This window comes from Sceloporus undulatus, chromosome 3 (genome assembly GCF_019175285.1).
Source record: "Sceloporus undulatus isolate JIND9_A2432 ecotype Alabama chromosome 3, SceUnd_v1.1, whole genome shotgun sequence".
Taxonomy (NCBI): Eukaryota; Metazoa; Chordata; class Lepidosauria; order Squamata; family Phrynosomatidae; genus Sceloporus; species Sceloporus undulatus.
The window spans coordinates 270,555,855-270,573,475 of NC_056524.1; the positions used below are offsets into that span (position 1 = coordinate 270,555,855).

The following is a 17,621-nucleotide window of genomic DNA, read 5'->3' on the forward strand; positions in this document are numbered from 1 at the left end:
TTATGCTATGCAACTCCAATGCTGGATCTTGGCCAGAGTGTGCCAGGGCATGCAATCAGACAACACCTTTAAAAAGGGCAAGCACTTTATACAACTCTGCTTGCAACAATAATCAGGACACGACCCCTTCAAAAGCAACAGCTGGCAGTATAAGGACACTTACACTAGTGTGTATCATCAACAGGATTCAAGTCCAAAGGTCCCACTTTCAGGCTGCTGTTCATTAGCGACATTTGTAGGTCCAAGGTATGCCTGCATATGTCGTCTTAGGGTTGTTGCGGAGGTTGGTTTCCTCCCTCTGCAACAACCAAGGCCCTTTGGGCTCACCATTTAGCCACTGGCGTCCTCTCCAAGCCATTCTGTGGCAGGATTGCAGAAGCGACTGGCTATGTTCCCGTAACCAGATGCAGAATGATTATTTAATCCACTGAGACCTCTGGATGACATTGACAGATCTCAGCTGACAATGGAGATTATCACAGGAGGTTATAAAACTGGAGAAAATGGAATGCTCCCATCATTAGAGCAAGATCGCGTGAAGATTTTCACATGACTTCGCGTTCATCCAGTGCTTCTCCCGTGAATAACCTGGAACTGTCCTGTAATTTCTTATTAACCAGGAGACCCCATGAATGATTTGCCAATAGCGCCTCATCTGTGCTATTGTGAAGGCACAGAAGCGAATAACGATGCATTCACACTATCAGGAATGCTATTGGGAAGCTTTTTCCAGACTGCACTTTGGCACAGGCAATTCACTCTCATTGGTAGGATTGTCTTCGGAGTAGATATCTGTCTTATTTTAAGGTATAGGGCACTATTTTATTTGAACTGAATATATATCACGTTGTTAAAGGTAGAAATTTTATTTTGCTCTTTTTGGGATGGAACCATATTTTTGGGACATGCACAGTAGCCTGATAACGATGCATGTGCAAAACATCCAAACACGATATACTAACAATACAGCAACTTGGTTAGTGACTGCATTTTTGTTTCTTTTTTTATTTCATTGTTATAATGTGATTGTGCAGAACTATAGTTCACTATAGCACTATGCTTATCTTCCAATAGCGCGATTGTTGTGAAACTGGCCCTAGTGTGATAATCTCCAATGTCATCATCTGTTTCTGGCTACAGGGACATAGCCAGATAGTTCTCTGATCCACCACAACTCATCCACCATGCTCTTCATCCAACCACTGAATGGCTGAAGGAGTGCTACGCTGACCAAATAATGTGTCAAAGAAGAAAGGAGAGGAGAGTTATAGCATAGTTCCACCTGCAAACTTTTACACTACACTTTGTCATACAGGATCTCAACCTCAGTTTCCAGCTGAGAAAGGGTAAAACAGCAAAGCTTTCGTATCTACTGCTTGGGACAAATCTAAGGTACTACACTTAGGCAGTAAAAGTGAAATGCAGTTATAGGATGAGAGATATCAGGCTTGACAACAGTACGTGTGAAAGGGATCTAGGAGTCCTGTGCTGTTTGCCTTCAAGTCATTTCCAACTTATAGTGACCCTAAGGTTTTAGGGTTTTCTTGGCAGGTTCCTTCAGATGGGGTTTGCCATTGCCATCTGCTGAAGCTGAGAGAGTGTGACTTGCCCAAGGTCACCTGGTGGGTTTATATGGCTGAGCTGGGATTTGAACACTGGTCTCCAGAGTTGTACGTCAATGCTCAAACCACAAATCCATGCTGGCTCCCTCCCTCCCTCCCTCTCTCTCTAGGAGTCCTAGTAGACCACAAGTTGAACATGAGTCAACAGTCTGATGCGGCAGCTAAAAAAGCCAATGTGATTTTAAGCTGCGTCAATAAGAGTATAGTGTCTAGATTGAGGGAGGTAGTAGTACGACTCAATTCAGCTTTGGTCAGACCTCCCAAGGAATACTGTGTCCATTCAAACGGATATTGAGAAGTTGGAGCATGTCCAAAGGAGGGCAACCAAAATGGTGAAAGGTCTGGAAACCACAAAGCCCTCTGAGGTGCGGCTCACAGAGCTGGCTATGTTTAGCCTGGAGAAGGGAAGGTTGGGGGGGTGGTAATAGCCCTGTTTAAATATTTGACAGGATGGTCATTTTGAAGATGGAGAACTTCTTGATGGTAAGAGCTGTTCACCAATGGAACTCACTGCCTTGGAGGATGGTGGAGTCTCCTTCTTTGGGGTTTACAAACAGAGGCTGGAAAGGCCATCTGTCAGGAGTGCTTTGCTTATGTATTGTTCCATTAGTAAAAGTAAGTAAGTAAAATTTTATTTGTATACCACCTTTCTAAGACCAAGGCGATTTCCAACATTCCACATAACAATAACAATATAACAATATGTCACTATAAACAATATAAAATCACAAGAAATATAACATTAAAACCTTATACAATAAAAACCACCATTCATGCCAGCTGACATGCTGACGAAGGGGGCGAGGAGAGAATACTTCAGGGGTCAGAGAGTCAGGGATAAGCCTGCTCAAATAGGAATGTTTTAACCCCTTCCTAAACTGAGTAAGGGAGGCGGCTGAGCGGAGCTCAAAAGGCAGCGCGTTCCAGAGGCTGGGGGCCGAGATGGAAAAGGCCCTCCTAGTAGTGGAAACTAATCTGGCCTCTGGAACCCTTAGCAATTGCTGCCCGGTTGATCTGAGTGTGCGGGGCGGATTGTACGGAGAGAGGCGGTCCTCTAAGTACCCTGGGCCCAAGCCATTTAGGGCTTTATAGGTAACAATCAACACCTTGTATTGCGCCCGGAAGCGAATAGGCAGCCAGTGTAGGTCTTTAAGGACCGGTGTTATATGACTGGCCCTGGCTGTACCAGTGACCAGTCGTGCTGCCATATTCTGCACTAATTGCAGCTTCCGGGTATGATACAAGGGCTGCCCCATGTAGAGTGCATTGCAGAAATCCAAACGAGAGCTTACCAGAGTGTGTACTACTGTTTCAAGGTTCCTCCGGCCCAGGTAGGGACGCAGTTGGCGTATCAGCCGAAGCTGATAACAGGTGCTCCTGACTGTCGCACTCACCTGAGATGTAAGGTGAAGCGACAAGTCAAGGAGCACCCCCAAACTGCGTATTGAGTCCTTCACAGGAAGCATGATCCCGTTTAGGACAGGTGGAACCACCTCCGTTCCTGGACCGGGGGAACCTATCACGAGTACTTCCGTTTTCTCTGGATTCAGGCTGAGTCTGTTTTCCCTCATCCAGCCCATTACCGACTCCAGACAGGCCACGACAGGAGAGATGCCATCCCCGGTCACTGCATCTGCATCAGTCGGAGACATAGAGAAAACTATTTGGGTGTCATCAGCGTACTGATAACCCCGCGCCCCATGTCTCCGGATGATCTCTCCCAGCGGTTTCATGTAAATGTTAAAAAGCACGGGAGACAGAATGGCTCCTTGAGGGACCCCAGATGTAAGGGTCCTCCTATCAGAGCACACGTCCCCCAGCTGCACCACCTGGAACCTCCCAGAGAGGTAGGATCGGAACCACTGGAGCGCAGTGCCCCCGATTCCCAACTCTCCCAGGCGCTCCAGAAGGATACCATGGTCTATGGTATCGAAAGCCACTGAGATGTCTAAGAGCACTAACAGGGACACGTTCCCCCTGTCCATGCCCAGACGGAGATCATCGACCAAGGCGACCATAGCAGTCTCAACCCCATAACCCACCCGAAAGCTGGTTTGAAATGGGTCTAGATAATCCGTTTCATCCAAGATCGATTGAAGCTGGATCGCAACCGCCCTCTCGATCACCTTCCCTAAAAATGGCAATAGCCATTGGGCAGAGGGCTCGAGTGGATAGCTCTTAGGGTACCTTCCCAACACTAGGATTCTATTATTCTATTCTATGGATAAAGATACAGATTCAAAGCAAGGGAGCCTCGTATGTCCAATCAGTTTTAAAAGAGGGGTTACTCTCAGTACATAGAGCGCCTAACCTTTTTGCTTCTGCATCACCCCACCTCACCTACCAATTGCTTTGCAAAAGAGCAGAACCACACATGCCAGTCCCAGATGGATGGGTGGGTGGGGCGACTCGGTGCCACTGGGCACTCAAATGATTATATCTGTTTCTATCTTCACTCCATTCTAGGCATCTTGCCAATATCTAGAGACCAGAACAATCGATTTATAAATTCACTTACAATCAAAACTGAAAGAACAAAACCAAAAGCAAGCTATTAGCAACTGGCGTAGCAAAGTGGCACATCAGTCGGGATGTGCCAGGTTCGAATCTAGCCTCCATTAGGAGGCTGCGGGCAAGCCCTCACTCTCTCTACCCTCAACCCCCTCACCCCCAGATTAATAAGAGACAAATAATATTTACCTCCCTAAAGGGTGGACAAGGTACAGGCCTTGAAGCCCCCAGACCCATTATCTTACCTGGACAAGTTGTTGTGCAAAACTGCTTCATGTTAATGCAGATGAAGTGCCTGGAATATTCTGAATATTTTATAAATGCTTTATAAATGCTGAATTTTATTCCCAAGGAACTCATGGCATTGTGGTGGGGTCCTTAGCCCTACCAGTTTTCCCTGACTTACCTTTCGGGGGGGGGGGGGGGGTGTTGCCCCTTTTGCAAGTTTTCAAGAGAAGCAATTCATTTTTTAAAGAGGACCCTTGGACTTTTTAGCATAAAGGTACGCCCCCTTTTTTTTCAAAACCAGAAATGGACTTCCAGTTTTCCCCTGCGAAACTGCAAAATTGCAGTCCATGTGGCCCCTGGAGGGACCTTGGGGTGGAAAATTGGCCCAACCTAGTTTCCCACCCCTGATTTAGTCCTAGAATTAAGCATCCTACTCTCAGCCTTGGGGGAAGGCAATGGCAAACCTCCTCTAAACAAATCTTGCCAAGAAAAACCCACAATAGGCTCCCCATAAGTCAGAAAGGACTTAAAGGCACACAACAACAACAACAACAACAACAACAACAACAACAACAATAAGAACAAACCTGTGAGAGCCAGCATGATGTAGAAGTTTTAGTGTTGGACTAAGACTCTGGAGAGCAGGGTTCGCATCCCCATTCAAATATGGAAACCCAGTGACTGATCTTAGAATCACAGAGTTGGAAGAGACCACAAGGGCCATCCAGTCTAACCCCCTGCCATGCAGGAAATCTCAATCAAAGCATCCCCAACAGATGGCCATCCAGCCACTGATTAAAGACCTTCAAAGAAGAAGACCTACAAAGGAGGAGACTTTAGGCATGTCATAGTCTCTCTGCCTCACAGAATGACAACGGCAAACCCCCTCTGAAGAAAATTGCCAAGAAAACCCCTTAGAGTAGCCATAACAGTAATAAATTGAAGGCGCATAACAACAACAACAACAACCCACCATTGTGCATGCAAGACTTAGATGGTATCCCCTCCAACTCTATGAGCCTGAATGTCCACCTCTGGAGGCTGTTTTAGCACTGGATTCTTGCATTGCAGGAGCTGGATTAGATGTTTTTTGGTATCCCCTCCAACTCTATGAGTTTATAACTCTCTGCAATCCTCAGACCAGCAGGATCTCCCCAGTGATGGAAGGCGAGTGAATGCTTGGCAATGACTTTGGACTTGCTGCCCACTAAAAGAAAGAGTTGCCACGAAACGAATGTCAGGTATTCCCCTGAAAAAAGTCACCTGGCACCTCTGGCATGTAGGAACCACCCAGAGCATCACTCCTTTCCCCTTTGCCAGGACCCCCCTCACCAGATCCTGACCAAGCAGAGCCAAAGCCTTCTCTGGCTCCACCACCACACCATCCATCATCCCCACTGCTGTGCAGTCATACTGACCCTCTGGCCTGGCACGTCCAGTAAGTCCGGCCTGGGAGCCTGAGTCACGGTGGCCCTGAGCACTTCCGACACCACCTTCCCCTCTTCTTCCTCCTCCTCTCCGCTGGCCAGTCGCTGATAATCCGATTTCTCCCCCATGGTGCTCACGGAGGGCTGGGAAATCCAGAAAATGGGGGGCCTTGCTTTACAGAGGCAAAGGCTGCCGCAATACTAGAGTAGGCCAAATGAGCTAAAGGTCCATCAGCTCTCACCTGGGAGTGGTGTCCAAGGGGAGCATCTCTATCCCAGCAGTGAGTGAGTCTGACCTTTCCCTATCCTTCCCCTGCCAGAGGTCAGTGACAAGGCAATCCTTCTCAGACAGAATCCTCTGGGTCATCTCCATCCCTTCCTCCTGCTCCTGCATCCCGTCGCCATGGCAAGGAGGAGATGGCAGGCCTCTGGCCAAAGGATGCTGCAAGAGAGATGCTCCTCGGCAGCAGCCAGGGAGAGAGCGCACGTCCGATGTGGCGGAGGAGAGCCAGTGGCGCTTTCCCAGGAAAGAGGAAAGCAGGCAGGAAGGCAGAGGTGAGAAAAATCACAATGCTACCCCCCAGCGGTCCAGAATGCAGGAGTCAGATGAGGAGAAGGAGAGAAAAAGGAGGGGTGGGAACAGTGGGAACCTGAGGCAGCCGGGAAGAGAGAGACATCCAGGGGTATAGCAAAGCCAATTAACAGCCAAAATCCACCAAACAGGGATACCTTTACTGGACCAACATAGGGTTGCCATCATTCTCTTCCAACAAAACTGGGACAAAAGAATGCAAGACAGGATTGAGGCAGTACATATACAGTATATCTTTTAAAACTGCCTATAAAAAACCCCACATCTGGTAGTCCTGGTGAGGAATCTGTACTCAGGACAAGAGGCTACTGTCAGAAGAGAAGACAGAGAAACAGAATGGTTCCCAGTTGGCAAAGGGGTCAGGCAAGGCTGCATCCTTTCACCCTATCTGTACAACTTGTATGCAGAACATATTATAAGAAAAGCAGACCTGGACACAGAAGAAGGAGGAGTGAAAACTGGGGGAAGGAATATCAACAATGTAAGATATGCAGATGACACCATTGTTCTAGCAGAAAACCTCAAAGTCCTGGAAGAACTACTAAGAAAGATCCAGAAAGAAACTGCAAAAGCAGGCCTATTGCTTGAACATGAAGCAAACAAAAATAATCACAATGGAGAATCTTGACAAATTCAACGCAGACAACGAAGAAACAGAAGTGGTAAAAGAGTTCTCATACCTGGGATCAAACATTAATAGAAATGGGAACTGCAGATGGATCGACTTGAGGGCAGTTAACAACAACAACAATAAAAAGCCCCCCCCCCACTTTTTGATATTGAACACAGCATATGGTCAGCCCCCTATACCCATGGATTCAACCAGCCATGGCTTCAAAGTATTCCAAGAATACACACTCCAAAAAACAAACCTTGATTTTGCTATTTTACAGAAGGGACACCATGACTATGCAAGTCTATCTAATGGGACTCAAGCATCCACAGATTTTGGTAGCCAAGAGGGACCTGGATCCAAACCCCAGTGAATACCCCAAGGTCCCACTGTATTTTAGTTATTGTTTATATATTGCAATCAATTTACATTCCGGGATTTGTATTTTGTTGCTTCAAACAGCCAAGCTGGCAGGGACATTTTTCAAACCCTTCAATCTGGGATTTTTTTGGTTTTCTGGGACAAATGGCCTAGGCCAACCGAAATGCCCAATATACATATTGCAAGCTTCTGAAGTTCCACTGGCTTCTTCATCAGGCAAAGGTGTTAAACCACAGAACAGTAATAACTTCATTGGGACAACCAAAATGCAGAGTATACATGTTGCAAACTTTCAAAGCTCCACTGGCTTCTTCATCAGGCATCATTTTGCTGTTTTTGTTCTCAGTGTTCAGATAGTATGGAGTGGAGGGGTATTTCTTTCAGACTGATGTCTACTCCTTCTAGCCATGTGGCTACTGGTAGATTCTCAAAGTCCAGGATATTTAACATCCATTTGCAATACAAAAAGAACAAAAAGAGCAAAATGCAGGCCTATGACTAACATCTTCAATTTTCCGCCTCCTATATAGTTTTAACACCTTGCCTGATGAAGAAGCCCGAGGAGCTTTGAAAGCTTGCAACATGTCTATTGTGCATTTTGGTTGGCGCAATAAAGGTATCCCTATTTTGTAGATTTTTGATGTTATAGGAAGAGGGAAGGCAGGGATGGAACCAATCCAAAGCAGAGAGAATTGTTGTCAATTTCTGATTTATGGAGACTATAAGGCAAAAGCTATCATGGGGATTTCTTGGCAAGTTCCTTCAGAGGATGGTTGCCATTATCATCCTCTGAGGCTGAAAGAACGTGACTTGCCTAAGGTCACCCAGTAGAGTTATATGTCCAAGCCTGAATTCGAACCAGAGTCCCAGTTCCATGCTCAAGCAACACAAAGGGCAATGGAGCATAGATGCTCAACAATGTGGCCGGGGCATGGGGAGAAACAATTTCTAAAACACATGCTCTCAGCCTCTGAACAAATCTTGCCAAGAAAACCTTTCCGACTTATGGGAAACCTATCATGGAGTTTTCTTGGCAAGATTTGTAACTTGAAGGCACACAATGTATAACTTGAAGGTTTTCTTAGCAATTTGTAACTTGAAGGCACAACAGCAGCAACAACAACAATGTATGGTTGTGGAAGCTGGACAGTGAGGAAAACGGATAAGAAGAAAATCAACTCCTTTGAGATGTAGTGCTGGAGGAGAGCTTTACAGACACTGTGGACTGCTCAAAAGACAAGGCAATGGGTCCAAGAGCAAATGAAGCCTGAACTCTCCCTACAAGCTAAGATGACCAAACCGAGGCTGTTGTACTTTGGCTACATCATGAGGCATCAGGACTCGCTAGAAAATACAGTAATGCTTGGGAAGGTGGAAGACAGTGAGAAAAGAGGAAAAACACACTGCAGATCGATAGACGCAATCAAGGAAGCCACGGCTCTGAGTTTGCAAGACCTGAGCAGGGTTGTTGAGGATAGGGGGACTTGGGGGGTCTCTCATTCATATGGTTGTCTATAAATACGAGTTGGAGGCACGCAACAACAAGAGAGGGTTATAATGGTAGAGTGTGAAAGAACTGCCAGAGCATGTGCAAAAAGGTGTCATTGTTTTTGGACTGCATCTCACAGAATCGTAGGGTTGGAAGAGATCCCAAGGACCATCCAGTCCAACCCTCTTCCACCATGCAGGAACTCAGAATCAAATCATCCCTGACAGATGGGCATCCAGACTCTGTTTAAAGACCTCCAAAGAAGGAGACTCCACCAAGCTCCAAGGGAGTGTCTTCCATTGTTGAACAACTCTTATTGTCAGGACGTTCCTCCTAATGTGGATGTAGAATCTCTTTTCCTGTAGTTTGCATTCATTGTTCTGGGTCCTATTCTCTGGAGCAGCAGAAAACAAGCTTGCTCCATCCTCAATGTGACATCCCTTCAAATATTTCCCATCATTGTTCCGAAGAGGTTTGTCACCATTGCCTTCCTCTGTGGCTGAGAGACTATAATGATAGAACATGAAAGAGACCCCAGAGCATGTGCAGAAAGGTGCCATTGTTGCTGGACTGCATCTTGTATCATTGTCCAGAAGAGGTTTGCCACCACTCCCTTCCTCTGCAGCTGAGAGGAGTATAATGGTAGAACATGAGCAGGTGCAGAAAGGTGCCATTGTTAGACAGCATCTCCCATCATTGTTCAGAAGAAGTTTGCCACTATTGCTTTCCTCTGTGGCTAAGAGGGCTATAATAGTAGAACATGAAAGACATGCCAGAGCATGTGCAGAAAACTCCCAGACCACAGACCACTATACTAGAAGACTCGGCTAACCGAGACGGAGCAAAGCGAGAAAAGCCCTGCAGCACGAAACACGTGAAGGCGAACCCCACCTCCGCACGTCCGTCACTGCACTGGTACGACAGGAATCCAGGCCGCGCGCCAGGGCCATGGTGGGCGGAAGTGACGGAGAGGCGGGTGGGCGAGATGCCAGCCTAAGTCTCCCAAGCCCTGGAGGAAACAACTCAGAGGAGTGTGCAGATGAATAAGCAGGAAATCAACTCCGGGGTGCGGCGGAGGAGGCTGTTGAGAAATTCTGCTGTGGGAAGGAAAATCGTAGATTCCTAGAGCTGGAAGGGATCCCAAGGGTCATCCAATCTAACCCCATTTTGCAATGCAGGAACTCACAATCAAAGTCTTCCCAACTGAGAGCCACCCAGCCTCCACTTAAAAACCTCCAAAGGGGGAGACCCAACCACACGCCAGCATTAGATCGCTCAGATTTTAATTTTTTTAAACTTTATTATTTACATAGTACATAGTACAAATTATATGACCCATAAATCATAGTATGTATTTTCCACTTTCCCTACCTCCCACAAACAGACACTCAGAGGAAATACATTTCATTTAAATTAACAATCATTTCTGGAGATATGGAAAATATCATTCATTGTATTTTTTACTTCTTCATATCCCATTTTACCTTCTACAGTCGGCCCTTCTTATACACGGATTTTTCATACACGGATTCAAGCATACACGGTTTGAAAATGTTCAAAAATAGTATGAATTTATCTTGATTTTCCATTTTTTATTAGGGACACCATTTTGCTATGTCATTATATTTAATGGGACTTGAGCATACACAGATTTTGTTATACACGGGGGATCTTGGAACCAAACCCCAGCGTATAACAAGGGTCCACTGTACTTCTTAATCATAATTTCCCATTTATCTCTCAATGATTCTTTATTGCTTTCTCTAACATAGTTAAGTCTTCTTTCCATAAGGAAATCAAATAATATATGTATCGTATATACTCAACTATAAGTCAACCTATATATAAGTCGAGGGCAAGTTTTGGGGCTAAAATTATGGATTTTGATTTGACCTGTGGGCAAGTCGAGGGTAAACTTTAGTTGCATGTAATCAAAGATGTAAAGGACGAAGTAAATAAAAATAATGCCAAGGAATTTACAACATTCCAGTAGGCATAACTATTCGTGTACATACTAAAGGTTGGATGCATGAGAGAGTAGAAGGGGGTCAGTGCTTCAAGGATAGATTAAACCAGGGGTAGGCAACCGGATGCGGCCCTGCAAGGCCTTGGGACCAGCCCCAGCCTGGTCCTGCCGCCGATTGCCGCTGGGGCCTTTGGAGTCTCGCACAAGGGGCACGGTGGGGCAATTGTCTATAGAAGCCTCAGAAACATGGATTTATCTTACCTTTTTTAATTAATTCGCCATTTTTTTTTTGCATGACCTCCATTTTTTATTTAAAAAGTGCCCTCCATTTGAAAATTTTGCCCTACATTTGTCCCAGTTAATTTATTTATTTAATTTTTTACAATTTATTTAATTATTTATTTTTTGGCTTCGGCCCCCCAGTTGTCTGAGGGACAGCAACCCGGCCCCCAGCTCAAAAGGGTTGCCTACCCCTGGATTAAACTCTTGCCTTTCACCACGTGTGTGTGTGTGTGTGTGTGTGCATATTAAAATACAGTACTGTACTTACATTGACCCATGGTCAATTTTTTAACACAAATTTCTAGTCTTATACTGTACATGAGTATATACTGTACAGTAATCTCTTATATATTTAAATGAATAAGATTGGTTCCAATTAGATTTCTTTTCCCATCTAAAAGTAATCACTTCATGGGCGGCTTTTAAAATTTGTTTTGTTACATATCTTGGATTACTATTCATTCTTAATTCCCCTAAATGAAGGGGTCATTGACACTTACTTTTTTGAATGAAGAGATTCGCATCTCCACACCAATACACAACAGATTCAGAATTGGTTCAGTGTTCTCACTAGGTTTACTGCAACTGAATCTCTTCATGCCATTTTAACCCTGTTGTCATTCACATTTGCCACCGTATCGATTTAAAATGGTGGCACCTCCTTTTCCAAGAATGATGCGCAATCTGAATTGATTTGGTAGCGTACTCACACTTCCAAAGATGCAAATCGTTGTGTCTCTTAAAAAAAAGAACTGGTAAGAGATCCGATGCCAAATGCACCATTTTAAGTGAGCTGTTCGGCTGCCTCACTACAAAGTGCATCAGTTGTGGTCAGATGAGTGTGAACATGACGGAAATAAGCCAAGAGTTAAACCATTTTCTTTGCTTAATTGTATCCCTATCCCTATTATTATATTCACCTGTTCCTTAACTTCTGTCCAAAATTCTTCAACGAATGAGCATTTCCACCACATATGTATATAAATCCCCTTCGCTCCAGATCCACGCCAACATTTTGATTGGAATTTCTCATTTGTAAATGCTAACTGATGTAGCGTCCTGTGCCATTTTCCAATCATTTTCATTTGTTGTTCTTTTACATTTGTATTGAATGTACAATAATTCCTCTGAATGAGGAATAAATGTCAAACTGGGGTGGGGGGAACCTTCTTTTTTTTGCACTACAAATCCCAAAATCATATATATATATGAGAGAACAAATTGCCCTATCTGGAGAGCACTGTTTGAATCCCAGCTCAACCATAGAAATCCACTGGGTGACTTTGGTCAAGCCACACTCTCTCAGCCTCAGAGGATGGCAAAAGCAACCCCCCTCTGAACAAATCTTGCTAAGAAAACCAGGTGATAGTGTTGCCTTTGAGTCGGCATACGTCAGAAACGACTTGAAGGCATACAACAAAAACAACAGGAAATCAAATTTATTTTCACATTTTTAGGGTTCATACAGTTACGAGTTAGTGACTTCTAGGATATAACAACTAGTACCCACTCTTTTTTTAGGGTTCAACCAGGGATGGGGAAGGTGGTCCCACAGAGTTCTGCTCAGTTCTGATGCCACAAGAAACTACAATTCCCAGAATTTTATAGCTTTGAGCCGTGGCAGTTAAAACAGTGTCAAAACCAGATTATTTCTGCAGTGCAGATGAAGTTTTAAAGTCTAAAAACTGGATATAGCCCAGTAATCCCTTTTGTGTGCCCATTAGCTGAACCCTTTGGAAACCCATCTGATGGTTTGTGAGTTGCCAGGAAGGGAATCTGTTGTCATTTGAGTGCAGCTGTGTGTGGGAAGTGGAAGTTTTCATTTCACAAAATCGGGCGGCAGAGGAGAGATTTTGTAATATGCTTACATGCCGGGGCTTTCCGTGTCATTGGGGCCGTGAATCCGCTCTGGGTTTAATTGCAGACTTTTAAGGAACTAACCAAGGTTCTGAACCCTGGCCTTAAAATAGGTTCAGATGGTTGGAGAGCTCCTGTAAAACCTGGGAATAAAAACTACTGCAGATTCTATTTATAGATTGAGATAAGGTGCCGGAGAAGTGCTGTATGGGTCCCATGGACTGTTTAAAAAAACAGGCGTAGGGGTTTGAGCAATGGACTACAACTCTGGAGAGCAGGTTTCGATTCCCCGCTCGGCCATGAAACCCACTGAGTGACCTACAGAATCCTGTGATTTGTAGTTTTGTGATGCACTCATACACTTTGGCAGAGAAGGCTAAAGGACTTGCAAAACTACCAATCCCAGGGTTCCACAGGAGGAAGCTACAGCACTTAAAGTGGTATGAAACCTATGGCATCATCCTATGTGGTTATGCATGGTGTCTACCTCTACTAACCTCCTCCCATAACATACCATTCAGAATTCTTAATAATGTGGGGTTTTTTTTGTACAGTTGGCCCCCCATATCCACGGATTCTTTATCCACAGATTTAACCATCCACTGCTTGAAAATATTCCATATATACATACATATATATTCATATATATATACACACACACACACACACACACACACACACACACACATATATATTCCAAAGGACAAACTTTGATTTTGCCATTTTATATAAGGGACACCATTTTACTATGCCGTTGTATTTAATGGGACTTGAGCATCCATGGAATTTGGTATCCGTGGTAGTCCTGAAACCAAACCAAGTGGATACCAGGGACCCAAAGTAGGGGTTAAAGTGAACATTTGGTAAGATGTTGTGATGTTTTTAAAGAAAATGTTAAAGGAATGGGGTTTTTTCCAATTTTTTAAAAATTTAAATTTAAATTTAAAACAAACAGGTCTCTCCTTTTGCCTCTCCATTCGCACCATCCCTTCGGCATTTTAAGGGGATGCAGGTGAAAACCACATCCCATTTCTGCCTAAAGCCAGATGTTTGGAAAGCAGCAGTGCCATCCCTTTTAGGGTCTCACTCAATGCATTCACACCCCTTGCACTCCCCTAGTGACACTGCTGGTGCCACCTCTACCCAAACATCCAAAAACAGCTTGGGAATGCTCCCCAAAGCAACTAAGAGTAATGTGAAATCATTTCTAATCATCCCAAATGGCTGTCACTCCAGAGGATGGGCAACATTCTGGTCTTTAGAGCATGCCCATCCCTGGGCATTTCTTGACGCATGGCACTTCTCCAGGGCTATGAGGAAAGGCCTTTCCTATCTGTTCATGACTTCGGCCTTCTTGAAGAAGAGAGGCAATCAGATTTATCTGTGATTTTATATATTAAAAGCATGCACTACATTACTGAGCTGTAGACTTACCCATGTTAACATGGATTGCAATGGGCCCTTGGTATAGAATCACAGAACCAGGGCCATGCAAGTCCAACCCCATTCTGCCATGCAGGAACTCACAATCAAAGCATTCCCGACAGATGGACATCCAGCCTCTGCTTGAAAACCTCCAAAGAAGGAGACTCCATCACACTTCAAGGCAGCATATTCCACTGTGCAACAGATCTTACTGTCAGGAAGTTCTTCCTAATGTTTAGATGGAATCTCTTTCCTGTAATTTGCAACCATTACTCTGTGTCTTGTTCTCTGGAGCAGCAGAAAACAAGCTTGCTCCATCCTCAATACAACACCTCTCAACATTAAGAGGAAGTTCCTGACAACAAGAGCAGTTTGACAGTGGTGAGAGTGGAGTAGGAGAGTGGTGGAGTCTCCTTCCTTTGAGGTCTTTAAACAGAAGCTTGATGGCCATCTGTCAGGAATGCTTTTATTGAGAGTTCTTACATGGCAGAATGGGGATGGACTGGATGGCCCCTGTGGTTTCTTCCAACTCTATGATTCTATGAAATGCTTATACAGGGCTTTCATATCACCTCTTAACAACCTCTTCTCCAGGCTGAACATACCCAGCTCCCTCTCCACATAAAGCATGGTTTCCAGACCCTTCATCATTTTCATCACAGAATCATAGAGTTGGAAGAGACCACCAGGGCCATCCAGTTCAACTCCCTGCCATGCAGAAACTCTCAATCAAAGTGTCCCTGACAGATGGCCATCTAGCCTCTGCTTAAAGACCTCCAAGGAAGGAGACTCCACTATACTCCGAGGAAGGAGTGTGTTCCACTGTCAGACAGCCCTTACTGTCAGGAAGTTCCTCCTAATGTTGAGCTGGAATCTCTTTTCCTGTAGCATACATCCATTGTTCCGGGTCCTAGTCTCTGGAGCAGCAGAAAACAAGCTTGTTCCCTCCTCAATATGACATCCCTTCAAGTACTTAAACAGGGCTATCATATCACCTCTTAACCTTCTCCAGTCTAAACATCTCCAGCTCCCTAAGATGTACCTCATAGGGCATGGTTTGAAGACCCTTCACCATTTTAGTTGCCCTCCTCTGGACACATTCCAGCTTCGCAACATCCTTTTTTAATTGTGGTACCCAGTACTGAACACAGTATTCTAGGTGAGGCCTGACCAAAGCAGAATAGAGTGGCACTATTTTGATCTAGCCTGGACACTATTGATGCAAACTAGAATTGCATTAGCCTTTTAAGCTGCTGCATCACACTGTTGACTCATGTTCACTGCTGACTCATGTATCCACTAGGCCACAGTTTGGTTCAAGGGGCATCACTGTGTGTGTGATTTTACCATTTTATACATGGGACACGGTGGAGGGAAGCAGAAACAGAGGAAGGCCACATGCTAGATGGATGGACTCTATTAAGGACATCATTGATAAGAATTTGCAGGACCTGAGCAGAACAGTGGAGCACAGGAAGTCTTGGAATTGTCTCATCTACAGGGACGCCATGGATCAAGATCGACTCAAGGGTGATAGCAACAACAAAAAAACATTTTACTGTGCCATTGTATTTAATGGGATTTGAGCATCCGCAGATTTAGGTATCCCCCCTGCCCTGGATACCAAAATCCATTAAATACAATGGCATAACAAAATGGTGTCCCTAATAAAATGGCAAAATCTAAATAAATACTTTGGAATTTATATATATTTTTGAATATTTTCCTGCCGTGGATAGTTGAATCTGTGAATAAAGAATGCATGGATATGGCAGGCTGAGTGTATATAACATGGCAAAATCACACCCCGTTAACAGGCTTTGCCCTATTGCCTGCCCAACTGTGCAACCTCCTCCCCTCCAGTGCTCCTCTTTGCTTTTCATGGGATACCACCAATAGGACTGATAGTTCAGATGAGGGTAGGGATCATGCATCCTCCAGATAGAGATGGACTGCATCTCCTAGCATTCTTTGCCACTCGATATGCTGGCTAAGGAGTTTATCACACTGGGGCTAATTTCAGCATTAAAGAGAGATTAAAGCGCATTTAAAGCATCCTGCAAATAAAGCAAAATGGCAAGTAATTGCACGAATGCTTATCATAGGCAATGTGCAAATAAAGTGATTCGGAAATGCATTGTTGCTGAAATCCCAAAAGTACAAAGATGCGCATTAATGCTTCTTTGTGACATGTTAATGGCAGGTTTTGTGTGACGCTGTGTGAAATCGTTTCGTGTAATTAAATGATTTTTCCAGGATATTCATGGGATAAACTCCCGGTCTCCTTTGTGTGATAAACTCCTAGGGATATGAGGACCTGCACGACAACAATATCCTGCTATAGGCTATGTGGTGGTGGGCGATGGGACTTCTATGGCCTTGACCCACTGCACGCTTTCATAAGCGGCCTCTTGCTCTGAGCAAAGGAGTGACTCGCACCCTAAACCGGCTGAAACAAACATCTTTAGAGAGCAGATTAAACTGGAGCAAGTGCATCATCTCCAATTAGCCACTGAGCCCTTCCAGAAACTGAATGTTGAGCTTCCATATTTAGTTCTGCCCAAATGCGTCCCGACCAAAACCCAAGCCTGGGAACTGTACCCTAAAGTGGAAGAACATGCCTGCTAGCAAAGATTCATAGAGCAGGGGTGCGTAATTGGATGGGGACCGGGGCTATTCCCTCCCCACAGCCCATCCATGTGGCTGCACCACCCCACCCAAACATGCACAAGCTCAAATCCCTTTGTCTTCCTCTGCAGTCCTTCTCAAAATGGCACGAGGAAGTAATGTAGTGTCACTTCTTGTCACCATTTTGAGAGGGTCTACGCAGGGACCGTGTTGAGAACGACTATGGAGAGACCATTTTGGGCACATTCCTTGAGCTATACAAGAGTAAACGATTGCCCCAGCTGTCACATGGGGCTGCAGTTTTAGTCCACTCAGACTGGCAGTTTTGGATACGTACAACATAAATTTCTAACAAGATCTCTGGATGTCCCCAAATTTGCACTCAAGGTTGTTATACATATGGAATCCGCACGCTCTCAGTAAAATGTTGGCTCAGAAAACAGCCATTTATTATTAACTCAAAATAATTGTTCAGCTAGTTTCCCCTTTAGTCTCAATGGCATATGAAGAAATGGGTCCAGTCTTATGGGTACAAAAATCTGTTATCTTATATCCAGATGGGAGTTTCAACAAGCTGTTGGTTGCAAAGGATATAATGGG

The 17,621-nt window shown here is 44.6% G+C and overlaps 2 protein-coding genes across 2 annotated transcripts in view; one reads left to right on the forward strand and one right to left on the reverse strand.

Annotated features, from left to right (window-relative positions):
• The window catches only part of TNK2 (tyrosine kinase non receptor 2), a 135,379-nt gene extending 129,125 nt beyond the window's left edge, over positions 1–6,254 (reverse strand). The window contains exon 1 of the mRNA XM_042457397.1: positions 5,780–6,254. Coding sequence (XP_042313331.1) covers positions 5,780–5,917 — 138 coding nt within the window. The 5' untranslated portion in view covers positions 5,918–6,254. The remainder of the gene's footprint in view (positions 1–5,779) is intronic.
• Positions 1–17,621, forward strand: part of ARMC9 (armadillo repeat containing 9) — a 1,183,007-nt gene that overhangs the window by 373,336 nt on the left and 792,050 nt on the right. The gene's annotated exons all lie outside the window — the stretch shown is intronic.